Source organism: Aphelocoma coerulescens, chromosome 2, assembly GCF_041296385.1.
Source record: "Aphelocoma coerulescens isolate FSJ_1873_10779 chromosome 2, UR_Acoe_1.0, whole genome shotgun sequence".
NCBI lineage: Eukaryota > Metazoa > Chordata > Aves > Passeriformes > Corvidae > Aphelocoma > Aphelocoma coerulescens.
The window spans coordinates 7,210,543-7,231,368 of record NC_091015.1 but is presented as its reverse complement, the minus strand read 5'-3'; the positions used below and the strand labels follow the sequence as shown (position 1 = coordinate 7,231,368).

At 45.0% G+C, this 20,826-nt stretch overlaps 1 protein-coding gene across 2 annotated transcripts in view; it reads right to left on the bottom strand.

Moving 5' to 3' along the window:
* Nucleotides 1-20,826, bottom strand: part of DPP6 (dipeptidyl peptidase like 6) — a 543,541-nt gene that overhangs the window by 383,392 nt on the left and 139,323 nt on the right. The window contains exon 1 of one of the 2 annotated variants that reach the window (XM_069006388.1): nt 19,024-19,224. The exons of the other annotated variant lie outside the window; for it this stretch is intronic. Within the exon in view, the coding sequence (XP_068862489.1) occupies nt 19,024-19,224 (201 nt within the window). Of the gene's footprint in view, nt 1-19,023; nt 19,225-20,826 lie in introns of those variants that run through there. 2 annotated transcript variants of the gene reach the window in all.

The following is a 20,826-nucleotide window of genomic DNA, read 5'->3' as shown; positions in this document are numbered from 1 at the left end:
TGTGGATATTTTTCTTTTCTCTTAGTTGTTTTTGTTCCACTGTTGACCTCCTAGAATTTCATCCTCATATATCCAGGCTAAAGATTTTGGAAATGTGCTTGGAGGGGATACTGTCATTCTTTTCCATGTGAGCTTATTCACTTTGCCTAGATCAACTTAAATGATTATGTGGGTCAGAGAATTCTCAGCCATGGGGGTGTAGCTCTTGGAAAGTTGGATACCTGGGTTTAAAAGTTTGGTCCTATGATTCTTTAATTATCTATATAAGGTGGTAGGACTTCTATAAAGCACACCCATAAAATCCTGTGTATTTGGGATTAGGAAACTTTCTGAGATGATTTCACCCAACAGATTGCTAAAACTCCCTTCTTCTATTTTAATTTAATCTAAATTAAATTGTCATTGCCAAAACTGTCCCTAAAGTCAGGACAACCTTGTCAGTTTAATGTAAACCAGAATTAGAGAGTTTAGAAAATAATCAGTTTATTTGGAAAACAGCTCAGCTAAGTTTACCTAATTACCCCAGCACACACCACATCACCCAGGAAATGTATGAATACCAACAGAAAGGTAAATTCTACCAAAATAATTTATTGGTAATGCATGTTGCAGAAGACAGTCAGATGCATACAAAAGGGAAGAGACAGTGGAAAGGTGTCAGAGCTGTGTGTCTGATTTCCTCATGAGTCGGTAGAAATAACTAAAATACACCCTTTGCTATCAGAAAAGAATTCAGCATTCCCAATTCATGACATATTTCCTGCATTCTGATGACTACGACACTAGAGAGAGATAAGGGACCTCCTTCCCCACAACAGCTGATTCTTAGAGAGGGTGAAAACAAAACCATTTTCTGTTACTCTGTTAACTCAAAGGTCTGGGGTCACTCTCCTGCAGTTAATCTAATAATGAGCCACTGGAGACTCCATTTGCTGACATGTAATGCCACCTCCTGTTTTCCTGCTTGCTTTGTAAGAGGGGGCTATTTCTGTAGCCTCAGCTGGGGACATAAAAGAGGTGTAGTTTTTCGGAGGAAGTCAGCTGATGTAAGAGGAATCTGAAGGGCAAGTGCACTTCAAATTTTCTACCCACAAGACTTGTTACCCTAATGAAAAATACTACTTCTCCCTACAAGTCTTGGTTTACCTCTAAGCACAGCACATTTTTGGGAGTCTCTGTAAAACTGATACAGTCCAATGCAACTTTAACTTAGCCTCGTCCTCAAGCACACTGGGATTTCTAGTGCAAAGGCCCCATGAGGGAATTAGTGGGGCCCATGGTGACATGCATGACTGGAAAGCAGCAGCATGCATTAAATGAAGTACTGAGCTGGAAAGATGGAGGAGGGACAATTTCATGACTCAGCAAGACATGCTAAAGACACAGATGGTTTCCCTGTCTCTCATGCAGCCAGATTCTGTGATGCTGGGCAAAACATTTAAGCTGAATTTTGCTAAGTGAGCACTACAGTGTCACTTACTTCACAAATGTTCACCTCTGGGACTTCTGATACTATTTGAGAAACGCTGAGGGTCAGCACTGTCACTGAGGTCACAGATCCATGTTTTAAACTCTCACAAAAACAGTCTTTATATTTTGGTATTTAGGATACCTTAAGAATTGCTCCTTAGCTCAGTGAATAAACCCCTCCTCATATTCAGCAACTGTCCCATGAAAATAAATCATTAGTTTTTGAAAAGCATTCAAAAATTGTGGCAGTAAATGCTAGAAAAGAGCCGAAGAGAAAATTAAACAGTGTCTGAAGAGAGAGCAGATTAAGGCCTAGGGCCATGCATTAAACAACAGGCAGAAAATGCAATGTTGGAGAGCTTTTCATCAAAGGATTGTGAGCACAGGAAGAGGGGTCCTGTGCAAAACAACCAAACAAAACCACAGTGACATGCAATCATTTAATTAAAGACACTCAAAGCACACAAGGAAATTAGAGTACTGAGTACAAGCAAAAATGAATGAAGGGATTCACTAGCAATGGTAAGTCCAGCACCACTGATATTTTTTGAGTGCCTGACATGGTGGTGATTTCTCTGATGTACATTGTAATATCATACAGAGGTTTGTAATGGAGCCCTGAAAAACCTCTACCAGCACCTGAAGGTTTACAGCAGGGTGACTGATCAGTAGGTAAATTAGTTCTGACTAATATGAGTGATCAGCAGGTGAAAGCTTGCACTGCATGAGCACAACAAAGTGCTTGTGGTACCCTCAGCTCTTCCACAAGAGCAGTACACTGAGCCCTGCACATGCAGCTTTGGCACGAGGGACCCTCATCCCTTGGGCACACACGGTCCTGGGGAGGCACTGATTTAGATTGACTGTGTGTTTGGTGGCATGTGAAATTCCAGCTCAAATAAACCTAAAAATCCTGAGTCTTCAACACATATTAGCACTTTCAAGCAGTATAAGCTCTACTGCTTGATCTTTGCTGTCTTGAGAAATAGGGGAAAAAGGAAGGAGTTCTAGTGCTTTACAGTTTGGACATTTTGTTGAGTGAATAATTTCTATCACAATGCCTTTTAGCCCAAGGCTTAGAAAAACCATCAAGAACAGAAAGCTCAAGTAAGATTATAGGATATAATAAGAACACATCATCTTAACAGCAGTGTAGAAACAATATCGGATGACTCTTATTGCATAACCAAAATCTTCTGGAAAATCTGCCCAATACAACCCAGGGATTTAAATGTTCCCAAAAAATTAAATGCCACACAGGAAGAGAAGCCAGCTCTCTAACTCCCAGTCACATGCCACAGCCATGGGTTTGGCAGATGTACTGCTCACATGCAGATTGCCTTCCCTCTGCTGTTGGGATGAGACACCTGGAGATTACTTTGGCAGGTTCCACCCTATCAACATCAGTGCTGTCCTGTGCACCCAATCCACTCCTCTGCACTTGTGCAAAGCTGTTGCCTGCATCCTTTGCCTCTAACCACACTGAGAGGGCACCACCGTCACTGCTTCCCCTCAGCACCCATTTCAGAAAGCACCACTTCTGCTGTTCCCCTCCTGCACTGCTCAAAAGCAGAGAGAACTGTTCTTGTCTCCCAGTGCTGGCCAGTGAATTATTCCCAGTGAATAACTGGTATGAAATTTCCTGCCTCAGAGCAGTCTTGCTACATCAAACCTCTTCACACGTATGCGTGTCATCACTTATTTGAAGAAGTAGCTTCATTAAACCAGTCTGTGCTGTAGGTCAAGTTCTCACAAGTGCTCAGGGCCAGACATAGCAAAGGACACAGCTGCTCACAGCCCTTCCTACACTGGCAACATTTGGAGCCCACTGTGAGCTTGAAAAATCAGCACCAGGGATACTGAGGGGAAGAAGCTAACAGGAATTGCCTGGCATTGCCTGTGGTACCCCTTCTTCGGTAATTTTTACACTCACCATCTGCTGACGAGCAGAGCCCTACGTCCCAGCACTCTTCCTACCACCACCACCCAGTCATGTTCACTTTTCCTCAGTTTTTTTACCAACTTTCCCGTGTTTCCTTGTGTTTAGAAAGGACAGGAGAGAGGAGACCCCTCCTGGGTCTGCAGCAACAGCCAAGAGCTCATGCTCAGAGATGGGGTCTGGAACAAGGCTGAGAACCAATCCCAGACTTCTCACTAGAAAAATGGCACACAGTAATGGGCAGTTTTTCTCCTCTGGGTGAGGTCTCTAAAACAATTTGTGTTTTATTACTGTAAGCTTCCAATGCATGTTAAACCCACTCTGAACCCATACAGTGCAATGAGCCATTGAAGGGCTTCGGGTGTGCTCCTACATGAAGTGAACTCTTGCTCTGCCTGTTTCTGAGTCACAGAGAGACTTAATGAACGTGGGTGCTTACAGCTGGGCAATTCTGTCACATGAGCTGCACTGCTCCTATGGCCTGGGGGTGATTTGTGTTAAAAAAGGAAAATACTCAGCAAGGCTGTTCAAACTCATTTCAGTGATCTCGATCATTTGAATGTATTGAGCTACTAAATTCTCTCCGATACCAAAATCTGCAACTCACCTAGTCTGGAGATAATGTTCATGCACTGTAGTGGCCCTGTAACAGAAAACAAACTGTCTGATATTCTTCTGAGTTTCTCATCCTTAGGCTTTTCTTTGCAATCTGCCTTTGTTACGGAGACAGGCAAAGCTACTGTCTATAAAGGACTCTGGGACTCTCTGCAGAAACACTAAAGCCAAATGAAAAAAACATACAATTCTACAACAATAAGAGGAAAAGAACTGCTCTGAATTAGATTTTCCCACACAGAACATTTGCAGCATAAATGTCTATAGATGCTGCTGCCCTCCCAGTGACAGACATCTTGCCTCTGGAAGTGGAAAAGTGTTTGGCCTACAGGGGAGGTAGCTGGAAATGCTTAGAGAAATATCATATACATCTGACACAACCTGTTTGAAATGCAGCAATCAAGGGACTCTCAAATAAACCTGACTGAACTACCTTAAAAATATGTTCAAAGGGCAGATTCAGCCCTGTATAACCCATTTTATTGTGTTTATTATTATTTTTTTAACAAACACAGACTCTAATAGCCTTTACCTCTTCATGAGATTCTTGGAAAAGATGTTTAGCGTGTATAATCAAAACTGAGTTCTTGTTACCTCTCTGGAGGAAGAGACCTCTTCACTAGCTCATGTAAAATTTCAATAGATTTAGTTGAAAAAGTGGCCCCTATGTTTTCTCTGCTTCCAAGGGCAGGTATACAATCACATAAAAGTAGGATTTCGAGATCTAGCCTAAAGCTAAATATCATTTTTATCTTTGTCCAGTCTTTCTAGAAGACTATTTCAATACTTCAATGCACAAGATCTTAAAAATCTTGTTATTTCTTGCCTAAAACAATTTATGACCAGATTAGAGCCATCAATTCTTATTTCAACAATATCCTTCATTTTAAAAAACTTTACTGTCTCCAGAGAAGGGCCCATTGACCTGAACAAATGAGAATCAGTGATAATTGAAAGCGACCAAGAAAAATGATAGAAATGCCTCAGTCTGACAACAAAACTTCCTCCTAGATAGATATCCTGAGGATGGACAGATTCTCCACTTCAGCCATTATAAGGGAAAGGGAGAGTCCAAGTCATGGAAAATTCTCACCTCCTGCTTTGATAAGAGATAAGACCTATTAAGTACAAAAAGCCTCTTTGCCTTTTAGTAAGTACACAAATTTACATTTGGAAACTCTGAAGGTTATGTCACTGTGATGTAAAGAACATATTTTGGTGCTGTACCTTGCTGGACTGCTCTGAGCTCCAGAGGAAGAAAAGAGAAGACTAACTATGAGATATATTCTAAGTTTTCATCAGAAAGTTCAGTGATGCCAATAGACAAACTCTCAACCCATTTGATTAAAAGCAGCCACCAGATTTCTTCAATCTTAGAAATTTGGGGCATCAAAACTGATGTTAAGAGGCTCAGTTTCCAAATATCTGGTTGCCCAGTTACCACTTAACTAGCCTTTGCTTGGCATTCACGAAAACAAATGGAATAGGAAAATAAAACAGTCACATTTTATTGTTTGTTTGGAAAGTCACAGCCCGCCTGTATGAAAGGAGGGAGAGGGAGAGAGGAAAGGCAGTCCCTAATGCCCAACATGTATTTTACAATCAGTCAATAAATCATCCTTCTTCTGTTTGTAGAAATGCCCTGAGCAGAACAGAACGGTCCTGAAATGGTTCATTACTTACAAACATTTGATGAAAGTGGATTCAGTTTTTGGTTTATGATCCAACATGCTGGAGGAAGATGAGTTTTCTAGATGAGATACAGGCAGTACACACAAAACCAAACCGCTTCTTTCTGCTTTTCAGTGCTGTCCAATGTGCTGGTTAAAGAAAAACACAGGAGAGGGCTGCTGCCAAAATGAGCCCCACAGTTATCACTTATCCCTGCTAGAGACATTGATCCTTGTACAATTCATCTTCTCAGCATTGTGGCAAACAGGAAAAACCTCTGTTACACACATCTTTTATCATTTTTTCTCTAAGTTACTTTGTCTTGCAGTTTATTAATCTTTCCCTCAATTATTACCTATCTCAGCAACCTGCCTTTCAAGCAATGCTCACAAAACCTTTCTCAAAGGGCCCTGAAGCCTGCTGATTGAGTTGTCTCACAGAAGTCTTGCTAATAGTATACATTTGGAGTGCTTTTAATCATTTTATGAAGTGAGGGGATTCTCATCTATTAAACTCCAGCAGACCACAGAGAAATTTTATGGCTTGTCACCAATCGAGATCAGGTGAAAGGAATGCAAAACGGTGCTTTCAAATTAAATTACAGTTTTTCAGGTTGGACTGGCACAATCTGTCTTCAGCAAAAGAGGAGGCTTTTGTGGAACTTTTAGGGCAAATTCAATCCTCCGATTCACACTGCTGCTCCCTACATTTTACACTAAGCTGCACAGTTAAAAAGCTGACTGTGGCATTCTCACACATCCTTCCAGCTCACTGGCCATGTGCTATCTACCAAAAGCGAATTTCTAGAAGAGCTCAAGCTTAGCACAGACAGGGAGAGGCAGTGAAGGAACATGGTTACAATTTGAGGGATTTCACATGCAGATTTACAGAGTGTGATTAAACTGGCTTTAACCTTGCTCTTGATCTTCACCTTCTCTGCCCAGTGCCATGAGGCACTTCTTTCTAGCTCACCCAAAAAGGAGAGAGCCACTACAGAGCTGTGCAGTTGTTATGAGAGAAACGTGTGTCTGTGAGAGAAAGAAAGTGTTCACTCACGACCCAACATGAGACAAGACCGTGGATTTCCTCTCCTTTCCCTCTCCTCTAAGATGAACTTTGCCCAATGCCTGGAGAAGAACAACTTACTGAGAAGCATTTAACTTGCTATTGACTGAATTGTAAAAATAAAACAGAAAACAACAACAAAAATAACCATTGTGGCCATGTTCATATGTGCTCTGGATTTACATCCTGTGAATGTGATGTTACCTCCTCTGAACATTCATGGGAAGAGAATTTCAACCCCCCCCCCCCCGAGTTTAAACTGTCACAGACAGTGAAGGTGCCCCTGCCCATGGGAAAGATGATTTTTAAGATCCCTTCCAACCCAAACAATTCTGTGATTCTATGATTCTCTTAGAGACCTCTCCAAACATCAAACACAGCCTTCTATACAACCCTGTAATACAAACACAGGTAATCAAGGCTGAAAGTACACAAAAGAAAAGGATATATTCTGGTGTGAACTGCAATTTAAAGGGACATTTTTTTCTGACAAAACATACCTTGAATTTGTTATTTAAAATTCAAACATATCATAAGGATAATAATATTTTTTTTCCTAAGACTGAACGTGTAGCTACATAGCTAGTCACAAGTTAAGTATTTATAGAATATCTTCTTAAAGGTCTTAAAGACATTACAGAAGAGGAGAGGATGAGAACTATACAGATTTTCTGTCAGGTATTTTATAAAGGTATTAAATTGGAGAATTCTAAAAAGAAAAAATGGTAAAAGTTATTATAGAACCAAAATACAGCAGAAATGGCTTCTAATCTCTTCTCTCTGGAGGCATCAGAATGCTTCATGAGAGGTGGAATAAGAGTAGAAGAGACATTTCAGGAAAAAACATCAGACAAAAAATCCCTATTCTCTCAGATCACAAAGAACCTGCCCTTCTGTCGAGAGCTAACTTCTAGATTAGGCTAAGTAGGAAGAAAGGGAAAATATGGAATGTTCTGTCTCAGCCACAAGAAATATTTTGCCCTAAAACAAAAAAATTTTAGAAGCAAAATTTCTTCTCTTCCAGTATCAGAGTTGGCATCCAGTTCTGTGCCTCATGGCTTTCCTCTTTCTTCTTTTCCTTTGTTGTCCCTTGTCTGTTTTTCATCCTCTTGTTTTTAACCTTGCTCCCAGAGTCTGCCTCATTCTTTCCCCCAGAGGCAAACGGAGGACACTGATTGAAAATTCACACTTAATGAGTGCATCATGTCTGTGTCTCCTTTTGGGCAAAGTTGTCTCAGAAAGGTTTTAGCACACTAAAGCTGCTAGAACAGCCCAGACACCACACACACACAAGGCAGAGAGTCTTTGAAAAAAGGAAAAAAGAAACATGAGAGACAGCAACAACAAATTATTCCATTCTGCCCATCTTCCTTTCCATATTTGCTTCCTTTTTTTTTTCCTCAGTGGCCTTTCCCACCTCCCAAGTACATGACTTTTAACCCAGACAACCCTTCCATCTATCAAAAGCCTGACATCCATATTTACACTCCCCCAGGACCAACCTTGTCACTTTACCACATTAGCTCCCGTTTCCATTTGTGACAACTCTTGGCATGTTTCCCCTCAACCAACCACCGCTTCCTTTTCCACAGCACGTAGCACTCCAGCAGCCAAAGCACAACAGTCTGATAACTGCTCATCCAGTATCATGTATCTTCTTATTATCTGCTACATTATCCTTATCTAATTGCATGCACTTTGGCTCAATCTGACATTTTCAAAACTACAGATGCTTATTAGCTTTTCTTAGCTAAAAGAAAAAATGTACATTATAGTGATTATCCGTTCCTGGCACTGCCAGTGAAACATTGTAATGAAGGAGACCTTTAGCCCACCATAAACAAGGGCCTGTTTTGGTTATTAGCAATGCTCCCACAAATGTTGCCACTGTCAGAATTAATGACTGCACTACTAATTGTTAATAATCTCATGTTTCTATCTATGGGTTCTTTTTAGCCTGAAGCTTTAGGCCAAAAGCAAAAATTATTTAATTCTGCACCACCACAGCGAAGCAACAAAGTCACAGCCCTGATTCCTTTATGGTGCCCAACAGATGCAGGTCATGCCTCCCAGGGGTAAACAACTGGCTGAAGGTCATGCAGCAGGTCAGTGGCAGACCCAGGAGCTGCAAGACTTCCCTAATAGTTATTCCAATGCTCTACCACTGATCCATGCCTCCTCAAACAGAAGGTGTATGAATGTGCCCAGAAATCAGTCACCCACTCCTTGAAGAAGCCTCTTGCAATCACACCGCACTCAAACACAGGGAGTACAAACAAGACAAGTTCAATAGATGGGGTTACTGTGATCCTAAACCTTGGCTCTGTCAGTTTTAATTAATTACTCTTGTTTGCAATGACTCACTGTATGTGTTCTGACAAGTGTTTGTGCTGCAGTTCATAACAGAACAAAGAAGCTGCTTCAACAGCACCCACTTTATCAGAGACACCATTGTGAAGAACTATAATACCTTTAGTGTTTTCTCCATGTGTCTCCTCTTGTATCTGGGATTACACCCAAATAAAAATTAAAAAAAAAAAAAAGAAAAGAAAAGAAAAAAATGAAAAAGAAGGAGTTAATATAGAGCAGGTAGAGGAACGGTGTCAATAAAGTGCTTAGATTCAATATGCCTAGAAGTAAGAGTAGTAAAAGTGGAAATCTTTGGTTCACTGTAAAGCATTTATGTGCCTATAGCAACATAGTTGTTGATTTCTACAGCTTCCCTAAGCACAAAGTAATAGAAATTCGGTCTTTTAAATATTGCTTTTCTTTTCTAGCACCTGGATGAAATAGAAATAGAAAAACAAAATCAAAACCAAATCATATTTAGTACAGGTTATACAGAAACATGAGGAAAGATTTAGCAATAAATTACAAACAAAGATAGGATTCTACAGTCACATGAAACAATCTCACTAGCAATCTGTGCAACTCTCAGAGCTCTGTATGCAATAAACTTATCTTGGGACAATCAGTCTCTTATGCAAGAGGTCAAACACTATTTAAAGCAGATCCCAACATCCTCTTTGCTCTCTGCTCAAGTCTCCTTGTGCTCCTCTGAAACACAAGATAACCCAACCTGCCTATCCTGAGAGGAGAGCATGGACACAGGCAGGAGCAATGCCAGAGGGAATATCACTGGAAAGTGGCTGGAGTGGAGCCATCTGGGGTTTTGCTGGGATATCCATCCTTAGGCACCAGGGCACAGAGAGATAAGGTTGCCAGCAGCCACCTGTTAGATGGGGAGGAAGAACTGACTCATGACTTCCCAGCAGTGCAAAAAACCATGGAATTCTTCTCCTATGAGGTAGGGCTGAGGGATGGGAGAGAGGAAGAGATGAGCTGTGCTTGCTGCCTCTATGGCATATAAGGGATTCAGAAGTCTTGGGAGCAAATGGGAAGAGCCATCCAGCCCAGAGCCACCTCCCATACCACCCTATCCAGCCAGCAGCAGCAGCTGCCACCAGATTCCTTTTCTGTAACCCTGATACAAGCATAAATGTCTGTTTTGATACTGTTAGCAGGTCACACTTTTTCCTTTGCCAAAGGCTGACCTTATAAATAAAAGTCTTTTTTAGTCCCCCTTAGCCAGAGGCACTGCAGGACACTTGAATTCATCTTCACAGACACAAACTGTACAGACTGGGCTCTGCAAACCACTGCTTATACCCTTGAGAAGGGACAACAGGCAGCAACAAACCTCCTGCTGCTGCCCAGTTGCTGGACTTCTCCCTCTGCCTCTGCCAGAACAGGAGGAAAGCAGCAGGCACAGGGATCCTGTGTACACCTCCTGCAGGTTCTGCTCACCAAGTGTCTTCAGATCTAGGGCTTGGAGACTGCAGCAACATCTGTAATTGTTCAGTCTGCATGGGTTTCATTTCTCCTCTGACCAAAATACCACAGCTATGTTCTTTTATAGAGCTTATTTTAATGGAAAATAAGGAACACGTACATACTTTTGTCATAAACACTTTAAAATTAATGACTGGGGTATAACTGGAGCTGAGGTTACCAGGAATTTCCCACTGCTGCATTTCCATTTCATGTAGCTCTGTACATCCAAAAGAGAAAGCCTGGGGAGAATTTTGCATTTGCTTTTGAGGTCTGCCTAGATTGAAATCTGCTTGAAATGCTGGAGCAGATGCTATTGACAAATACAGAAAAGAAATATAAAAAGCCCCAAACCTCCCCCTCCCTGAAATATTATAATGAAAGCATTAAGGTACTCCTGTCCTTCCTTTTGGATGCTTTAAATCTCCTTTTGCTCAAAGCAAACTCCAAAGCCTTGAAGAGCTAGAAGGAAGCATCAGACATTTGAAATGCCACAGCAAAACTGTCAGAAATGAGTGCTAGATACAGCAAAGATTCAAATGTGCCAGACTTCACAATTAGTTTTACACCTGTAAGAATATCCTTGATGATAACTGGGACAATTTTTAGTCTTAAAGCCCCTGGGGCCCAGAACCAGAAATTGCAATAGCTCACAAGGCTGAGCCACAGCAGACCATCACTGCTGATATGAACTGCCCATGTGTCACCTCAGACTCCAACTCTCCATCAGCAAAGTGAAGATAATAATAAGTGCAGTTTGAAAAGGCACAGAGACTGCAGCTTGTGGAAGAATCTATATAATAGCTGAGCTCTACTAACAAGCACCTTGTTTAGAGTGAAATAATTTACACTATGTGAGGGATAAATAATTAAAAACCATATTCAGTTTTCATCAGCAGAGAGTCACAGTATCGGCATTTTTCAGATTACCTCACACACTTCAGTACCTCTGTGTAAACTCAAATGCTTCCTGAGTGAATGGGTGAGTACCAGGCCCCTCTCTACCTCTCCCCCTGACTCCACATTGCAAGTTTCCTGAGGGTTAAAAACAGCATTGATCTTTGCTGTAATATTTGGGAAGACTTTCAAATGCTATTTTTAACAAAATAAACTATGAAATGTCTCTAAATTAAAGTGCTTAAAAAAATAAGATGTAATTAAAACTCTGGTTTTCATGTGGAAAATTTAGGTTCCCAAATGCTCATAGGTGGAAAGGTTGTGAAGGACTTGTCTTTCCACTACAGAGAAACCAGTGCCCATTCCCCCTTCAGAACACTTTACTGGACTGTACTAGCACACTCTCCCTCTGTTCCCTTCTGCACTGCTCTGTGCTGTGAAATATCCATGAGCCCAATGCTCATTCTGACTTTCTTTTATAGTTATATACTGGCAGTAAAGATTATGGCCCAGTGATCTATTCCTACAGATGAATGCACACACTCAAAATATGCTTTAACTCAGTTAACTCACCCACACTGAATCCTACCAGTACCAAACACCCACAGTTTAATGAATACACAAAACGTTTTCAAAGGTGAATGCATCTGTTAAAAAACTGATCCAAAATAAGTATTTGTGCATCTAACTAAGAAATAGATTCCAGTATGTATTTTTGTATTTGACCACAAATCTTTTGAAATACCTTGAAACTACAAACCTAAATTATTATTATTGCTTTTGAAAAGATACAGTGTATCACAACCCACTGTGAGTGAAAAAGGCTTTTGGGAAAATACTGGTGTGTTTTTTGCTTTCCTTTCGGAGAAAGGAGAAAAACATTCCCTTAGAAGGAAGATTTGTTTCTTTCCTCCTTCCTCCATGTCTGAATAAGGGGCCACTTTAAACTATTGCTGAATCATTTTGTCTGAGCTGTCAAAACAAATATTTCTCCCTGGAGGTGAAAAAGAGAGTTACAGAACTGCCATCAGTTCCAACAGACCTAGAGAAAGCAGTAAGGAATTGAAGAACCCCCACGTGTAGGTGTGAGTACGTAAACAAGTGGGTGGTTGGTGCTTCCCTATAAAAGCAGGAGAAAGCCAAGCACTCCATAGGAACGGTGTGATCACGACACGCTGCCACCCCTTGGTCACGGGATGAAAACGCTCGTACCTCGCGGCAGCGTGCTGGGAACCATCCAGCACATCAGACAAAAATCCCGGAAAAATCAACCTGCAGTTAACGAGCTACAACGGGAGAATTTACTGCACCAACACAAGCATAAATATATTAGCCCGAAGTAATGTAAAGCTTTTTATTTCAAGGGACAAAAATCTTCTGAGTCCCAAAGAGCATTTTCCAAGCTGTTATACACACCCTGAGGACTGCCTTCAGTCTGGCCTTTCCTGAAACAAAAATATACAAATGGGTGGAGAAGAGCACATACTCACAGATGTTTTTTCCCAGTTCCTATGTCTTTAAAAGCCCCTTGGAAACCAACTTGAGCTGCTCCAACCCTGGGCTCAGTCTCTGGTTTCTGCACTTGAGCTCCCAGCTCAGAGAGAGAAATAACGTGAGCCGAGTACTCTGTGTGAAGTATCCCAACCTATGGCACAGTTCACTACTATCAGAGAGATGATTCAGCCTCTTCACACAGTTATTCCTGAATACTTAAAAATACATTTTCTCTGGCAGATTTTTTAGTGTGTGCATCATCACCATGGCTAGGGAAGACTGCAGAAACAGAGGCTGCTTTTAAACTGGCAGCGAAAATCGTAAGTTGGTTTAGTGACAGATATAGCCATAAAACAAAGTATGAAAAGTGGATCACCTGCAGATCAGAGTGTCCAGTATTCAGTAATCACAAAATATGTGATGGGCTTCTGTGCAAATATAACCCATGATTTTAATAAGGTTTATAACTATTCCTTTTGAAGGAAGTAAGCTGCAATTTTTATTCATTTCAAAAGGTGAGTTACAGGATGTCAGTGGGGCCTAACTATTTGCACTGAAATAACCATTCCAGCTCTCTGCATCTTAATGGCTGGAGGATAATTGAGTTCAGCATCCTAAAACTCATGAAGAAGAGGCAGAACAAGAGATTCTTACAGACTTAAACAGTAGTTTCTGCCCATATACACAGTGGTCCAGATCTACAGATAGACTTCTGGTTACAATTCAAATTATTACATCTTACGACAAAGCTGGGATTTCTGCAGTCCTACAAACCCCTCTGTACAATCAATTCACTCTTCTCTTTAGGAGAAAAACATCCCACTTTTGAAATGCCTGTTGCCAGCAGCTCAGGCCTCAAACTTTCTGAAACACTGTCCTTGACACACATTTCTAGGAGGCAATATCTCTTCCCATTACACAAATAATGAACTGAAAATTAACACTTTCAATTACATGCAACAGCAAGTCTAACATATCAAATTACCTTTTTTTTTACACTGATAGTTTTGATTCTCACTTGCTCAGACTCACTCTGTTAACAAAGAATATTTGATTTACTAAATCCTTAATTTATTGAAGCACAAAACACAGTTTCACTGAGGCATCTCAAAATGATCTCCATTTATATCTGAACGAAAAACTTCTCAAAAGGTAAATCAGTCTTCTGCAATCTAAATCAATTGCAGAACTAGTAAAGTATAATATATGGCCAAATGTAGTTTTACACAAATGCAGGAAAGAAAGAAATATTCAGAATTCAGTTATTGAAAGATTATTCATAGGAATGCAAGCTTTTGTACTTGGGACTGGCTTTTTTTAATATGCTTAAGTCTCCTACCAAAGCCAAAGAGAGTTTTGGCTAAGTAATGAACCTGTAAGAATGCAGCATGTGGCTTTTTATATAAAAAAGTGTTACGATGTTTCACTGGAGGATTCAATATCTTTAACAGATAACTTATCATACAAAATTCACTTTAAAAAAGACTTCCGTGATCATTGTTTTACAATCAGTGCCTTATAAAATGGATCAATATTCCACATTACAAAACAGTGTTGAATTTTTTATGCACCTGATTAATGCATTGTTATCATCCCAGTAATTAAAAGGAGCGGCATTACACACAATCAGCATGATACATCTTACTCAGCACCTCCTGGCAGTTGCCTGCAAAAATTAAACTCATTAATCACTGTGATGCCAAGAAAGAAGCCTTGAAAAGATGAAGAAGCTCTATCTTATGGAGAAAAGTTCCCAAGTCAACGTGTAAGAGAAAATCCCTTCCACTGTACAATATGCACAGCATTTATCTCATCAGTCTAAAAGGTAAGCCAATCAAAATTACCATCTAAAAGGTAATCTCATCAATCTAAAAAAAGAAAATTATGTTAAAAATTTTTTCATAACCTGTTATACCACCACACTAAATTGAATGAAGAGTTCTCACAGATGTCTCTTCATCTAAATAAATGTAGTGAAAAGCTAATCTTACAACAAGTTAAATATGTCATCAGAATTTTGTTTAGAGCTGTTCCAATAATTAACTTTAATATCAATAATGCCACGGAGGCAACTAGGAAGTGCTTTTCTGGCATCATTTATACAGAACCTAGTTTCCTTATTACTCCTCCCACAAATAACATGATTGTCTCATCAGACTAGAAATTAACATGAAAAATTTGCATGATTCAATCCAGGTTTTGTTCAGTAGTTAGGTCTACTATATATTATTTTTCTGATAGAACTGCCATGAGTTGAAACATAGTACAAACTATTTAAAATTCTAAAGAATGTTGCAACCTCTACTTTGCTATACTTTTACGTTACAAAAATAATGTTCTCAGGTGTGTTTCAATGGCGTCTGTAAGTCAGCAGTTGTCATATAAAATCATTATTGGTTTTGGTTTGAATTTTATTAGGGACTTACTGCCTCCTCTTTAACTCTGTATAGATTTCACATAGTATTTTTCCACCAGTAGTACTTCCAGTGGACAGAATGCTTACTTACAATACTGTGACCTTCAAAGGCAAGATCCTGCCTTTCCCTCTGTTTTTTTCTGCATTGAAGTCTGTGCTGGTGCTTAAAAATACAGCGCTGAATGCAGCACACATATTTCAATAGGAAAAATCAGCAGCAGCAACCCATAAAATACACTCAGTTCTCTCCCTTTTATTAATCACATGACAAAGTTAGGAACAGAACAGCCTCATTCTCACGTTTGTTTTGATATTTCCAATTATGGAAAGGGAAAAAGCCCTTTGTTTCTATATGTTTAAGTTCTGGGGTTTGATGTCGAAAGACAAAAGACAGTGTGACTGCCCCGCTTGTACAAAACAGAGAACAGAAGTCTGATCTTCGAAAAGAGTTTCCAATGCTGTCTCCTTAAGCCCTCCCCCATGATGAGCAATAGCACGTACTCCTGACACCCTGCACAACACAGACCACTCTCCTTGTACTTATTCCTTGGTCTTTGCCAGCCCTCTGCCTCACTTTTCCCTTTCCCTCGGGGGTCTCATGCCCAGGGCTGCATTTGCTCATCCTGAGTGAGCCTGACTGCTGCCACGGGGGATGGGTAAGGAGGCCTCTGTCTCTGCCGATCTCGCCAGGGATGATGGCAAGAGGTCACTGCCAGCTCGCCTCGGCACCACTCCGGGAGGGTTTGGCAGAACAAACAGCTCCTCTTCTCGGGGACAGGAGGGGTTCGGCACCGCGGACAGCTCCCCGTGTCCCGGGACAGGAGGGCTTCGGCACAGTGGACCTCTCCTCCTGACTCGGGTCAGGGGGGTTCGGCGCCACGGACAGCTCCGTACCCCGCTCCCCGTGTCCCGGGACAGGAGGGGTTCGGCACCGCGGACAGCTCCCCCTGTACCGGGACAGGAGGGGTTCGGCACCGCGGACAGCTCCCCCTGTCCCGGGACAGGAGGGGTTCGGCACGGCGGACAGCTCCCCCGACCCAGGACAGGAGGGGTTCGGCACCGCGGACAGCTCCGTACCCCGCTCCCCGTGTCCCAGGACAGGAGGGGTTCGGCACCGCGGACAGCTCCGTACCCCGCTCCCCGTGTCCCGGGACAGGGCGGTTCGGCACCGCGGACAGCTCCGTACCCCGCTCCCCGTGTCCCGGGACAGGGCGGTTCGGCACCGCGGACAGCTCCGTACCCCGCTCCCCGTGTCCCAGGACAGGAGGGGTTCGGCACCGCGGACAGCTCCGTACCCCGCTCCCCCTGTCCCGGGACAGGGCGGTTCGGCACCGCGGACAGCTCCGTACCCCGCTCCCCGTGTCCCGGGACAGGAGGGGTTCGGCACCGCGGACAGCTCCGTACCCCGCTCCCCATGTCCCAGGACAGGGCGGTTCGGCACCGCGGACAGCTCCGTACCCCGCTCCCCTGCCCCACTGCGCTCCGGTTCAGCACCGCGGACACCTCCGGCCGCCCTGCCCCTCCTGCCGGCGCCTGTCCCCGCGGGCCGAACTGCCGCTCCCGGAACACCCAAGTTGAAGACCATTTCCACTGGTTCGTCATGACTTCATCCTCCCGACCTGAACGACCCTCTGCCGGAGACCACCAGCTCAGGTTGCCCAGTCTGCTGGACGGGAGCACCTGTGAGCTGCCGACCTAGTCCTGGGGACTTTCTCAGACACTTTGCCCCCTTTAAAAACAATTCACACAAAGTGTCTGTGTGAGTTTAGGAGTCACCCCAAGTCCCTGTTTCTGGCCACACTTTTTGCACTTCCTTGCAGAAGACACCTAGGCAGGCACAGACAGCAGTGCCCAGCAGTACTCTCCACCCACACCCCTCTGAGGGGGGAAGAGAAAAGAAAAAAAGAAAAAAGAAGGAAAAAAACCTCTCGTTTTAGAAGTTAAAGAATATTCTTATTAATATTATTTTGGACACTCTCTGCACAAATCACTTGCACAAGCTAAACTGCAGGCTTTCCTTGGCTTCCGGACTCAGCGCTTCTGGTGACCAGAGAAGCGGCTCCAGACATCTGCTGTCTCCAAATCCAGGAAAGCGAAATTAAAACAATTGAGGAAAATGTGCCTGAGCCCAGCCCTGGAGGTGGCACTCCGCTGGCTCGCAGCGACACCTAGAGCCCAGCACACCGCCGGGAAGGGCCCCGTGTCCCCAGCCACACCGGGAGAGGGTCACGAGTGGGTGCGGACGCCCGGGAAAGGGGCCCGGTCCCTTCCTGCAGCTGGCCAGGGCCAAGGAGCAGCAGTGCCAAGATCTTTGCCGGTGAGCGGGTCACAGGGAAGAGTCAATTCAGGTCCCTGTCACTGCTGTCCCCCGGGGCTGTCATCATTCTCTCACCTCAGGGAGAGGTTTAGGTCGATTGGCCCCATCGCTTGACAGAAGTCAGCGCTTGCTCTATGGACCACAAAAGTCTTTATAAATATGGACAGGGACTTAAAAGATAATCCGAGGACATTTCCCTGCATGTACAACTATCCTCTGAGTGAAGCAGCCCTGCTGTTGTGGCTTGAAGTTGTGCCTTGCTTGGGAAGGCTCCCAGAGCCAAAGCTAAACCCTACTGCAAAGCTAACGCGTCCCACTCGGGCAAGTATTTTTAACAGACACAAACATTATTCCCAACTGCAGCCATTTGCTTCCCCTTGTGTGTGCTTCCACAGAGGCAAAACACACTCAAATCCCTCTGCAAACCTAACACCAGCCAGCGATGGGGAGCCACATGTTTTGATCTAACACTGGCCCTTTTTCTCTTAGTCTTTCTGCTTTCCAAATCCCCTGGCCCCCTCCTCGCCACCCCAAAAGAACTAGGGGCAGTCGACCCAGACTAGTTTAACTCCATCGGACACAGCAGGCAGCCAGCGGCCTGGATTAGTCACTCGTTACTAAGGCGATATGCAGATGCACCCTTTGAAGTCGCTGCTCTCGGAAGCAGCGCGGGAGCCGAAGGTGCGCGGCCGAAGTTTGCGGCTTCCCCGCGGGGGCTCTCCCGGGGGCAGGGGGAGGGGGCGAGAGAGAGACCCAGAAACGGCTGCTCAGTGGTTAAAAAGTTTCCCTGCTGCCAGGTTAGGGGGAGGCTGACAGGAAAGCGAGGAGGGACGGACAAGGCGAAGACTTCTGCCCCAGGAGAGTGTTAAGAGGTAAAACACAGAATAATAATAATAAAAAAAATTAAAAATTTTAAAAAGGGGGATGGGGAGCCTTGTCGCGTAGCTTGTGGGAAGACGGACGGAGCTGGCACTTGGCGTTCCCTAACGTGCTGACCCCGAGCCCCCCAGCCCCGTTCCACAGGAGCGGAGAGCCGCGCAAGGAGCCCGGTAACAGGGAGAGCTGCGGGGACAGCGCGGGGGCGGGCGGGTCCTGGATCAGCTCGACTCCCAGCGGGCTCCGTCCCGTACTATTCCCGGCACTTCAGGGGAAGAAGAGGAGCTCAAAGACCCGCCTGGAAGAGCGGACAAACCGCAAGAAATTGCTGCCAGCCTAGAGGGGCACACAGCCATCCCGCAGGACAGGGGGCGGGGAGGGGGGGGCACCCAAAACCCAACCCAACCGCACGCGAACGACACCGGCGCTTACATCCTCCTCCTCGCAGTCACTTCGCGACTGGTACTGGAAGCGGGGCCGGCTGCCTTCCTGTTGCAATGGACGCGGGGTCTTGCCGGCAGCGCCGTCCTCCTCGCTGCTCTGGCCGCCCAGGAGGTGACTCGCCTCGGGGGGAACCGGGAACGAGCGGGAGGTGTTGATCTTCCCGCTGAACCGCTGGTACAGTGAAGCCATGAAGTCAATCCGCGGGAAACGAGGGAGAGGGAGGGAAAGAGAGCCGCTTCTTTTTTTCTTCCCCTCCTCTCTTCCTTTTGGCTACAGCATGCTACACGCGGGTGAGGATCAGTCCCACATCAGTGGAAGGGAGAGCGAGGGATCCTGCTACGCGGTCCTCGGCACCGGCACCCGGAGAGAAACGGGGGGGATCAAGAGAGCAGAGACGGGGGAGTGATGAGAGGAAGAAGAACGATAAATAAATAATAAAACGCAATCGAGCTGTAACACCACAGGCCCCGGGAATGCTGCACCATCCGGTGCTGGGAAGGAAAAAAAAAACAGAAGAGAAAAAAAAGGAACCAAAACACTCCACGAAGACGTACCCCCGATAATGGCGCCTGAGTGGATCAGCATTAAATGTGCTTTGGGGGTGTGCGTGTGTGTTTGCAAAAGCAGGGAAAAAAAAAAAAAAAAAAAAAAGGAAGGGGGGCTGGCTCAATCGCTGGCTGTCAGCGGCTCCCCAGGCAGAGGTGGCGGAGCAGTCGCCTCCGAGGTCGCATACCAACAGTGTGCACAAGCGAGAGGCAGAGTGACAGAGTGTGTGAGATGGAGTGGAAGAGGCTGGGAAGCCTCATTCAAAGCACGTTGCTCTTCCTGGGAAGGAGGGTTCTTCTACAATCATCTCCTTTTCGGTACCTTCTGGGTTTTTTTCCTGCCTATTTTTTTTTTTCCCGGGGAAACAACTCAAAAAAAAAAAAAAAAAAAAAAAAAAGGGCAACAGACACCTGATCGCCAGTCGAGAGGGAGAAAAAGAGGTGGGGAGGGGGAAGGTGAGGTGGGGAGGCGGGACCGGCAGCCGGAGGGGCTCTGGGAGGCCGCCGTGCGCGGAGTGGCTCGGCCCCGAGGACGGGGCGAGAGGGGGGAGGGCGAAGCCTCTCCTCTGCCCTGCCCTGCCCCAGCGGGCACGGGTTAGCCCGGCAAGAGGGCACTGCCCGGTCCCCGTCCCCTCCGCCCGTCCTCCTCCTTCCCCCATCTCCCCACGGCCGGGGAGAGGGGGGGGGTTGCGGGTTTTTTGGAGGTGGTTGTTGTCGTCGCTTTTTAAAATAATCCGGTAAATCGTGTCTCTTACTATTTTTGTATTAATTCATTTTGCTGCATTAAAACGTGCTTCAGCGCCCCTCAGTGGAAATCCGCCCAAAGCGGCTCCCGGCGGCTCCGGCCGGGGATAAACAACCGCGGTCCCGGAGCCGGGGACGGAGCCGGGGCCGGGCTGCGCGTGCTGGGCCGGGGCTGGGGTCGGGGTCGCGGTCGGGGTCGGATCCGGGGCCGGGGCCGCGCCGGGAACCTCCCGCTACGGCTTTTGCTCGGGGCCGCCGGGCCCCTTCCCCCGGCCCGGGAACCGCGGGCGCCGCTCCGCGCTCCGGGCGGGAACACCGGGCACTGCTCGGGCCGGCACCGCGGAGCTGCCGGCGGGGTACAGCCCCGCCAGCCCAGCACGGCTGCTCGGGACAGAGGGTGACAGTTCCTGTTGCTCCAGCATCAGGCACAGGGGTTTCCATAGCAACAGATGCTTGGGTTTAAAGGAAAGTGGCAGAGTTGCCGTCCCCTCTTTTGCGCTCC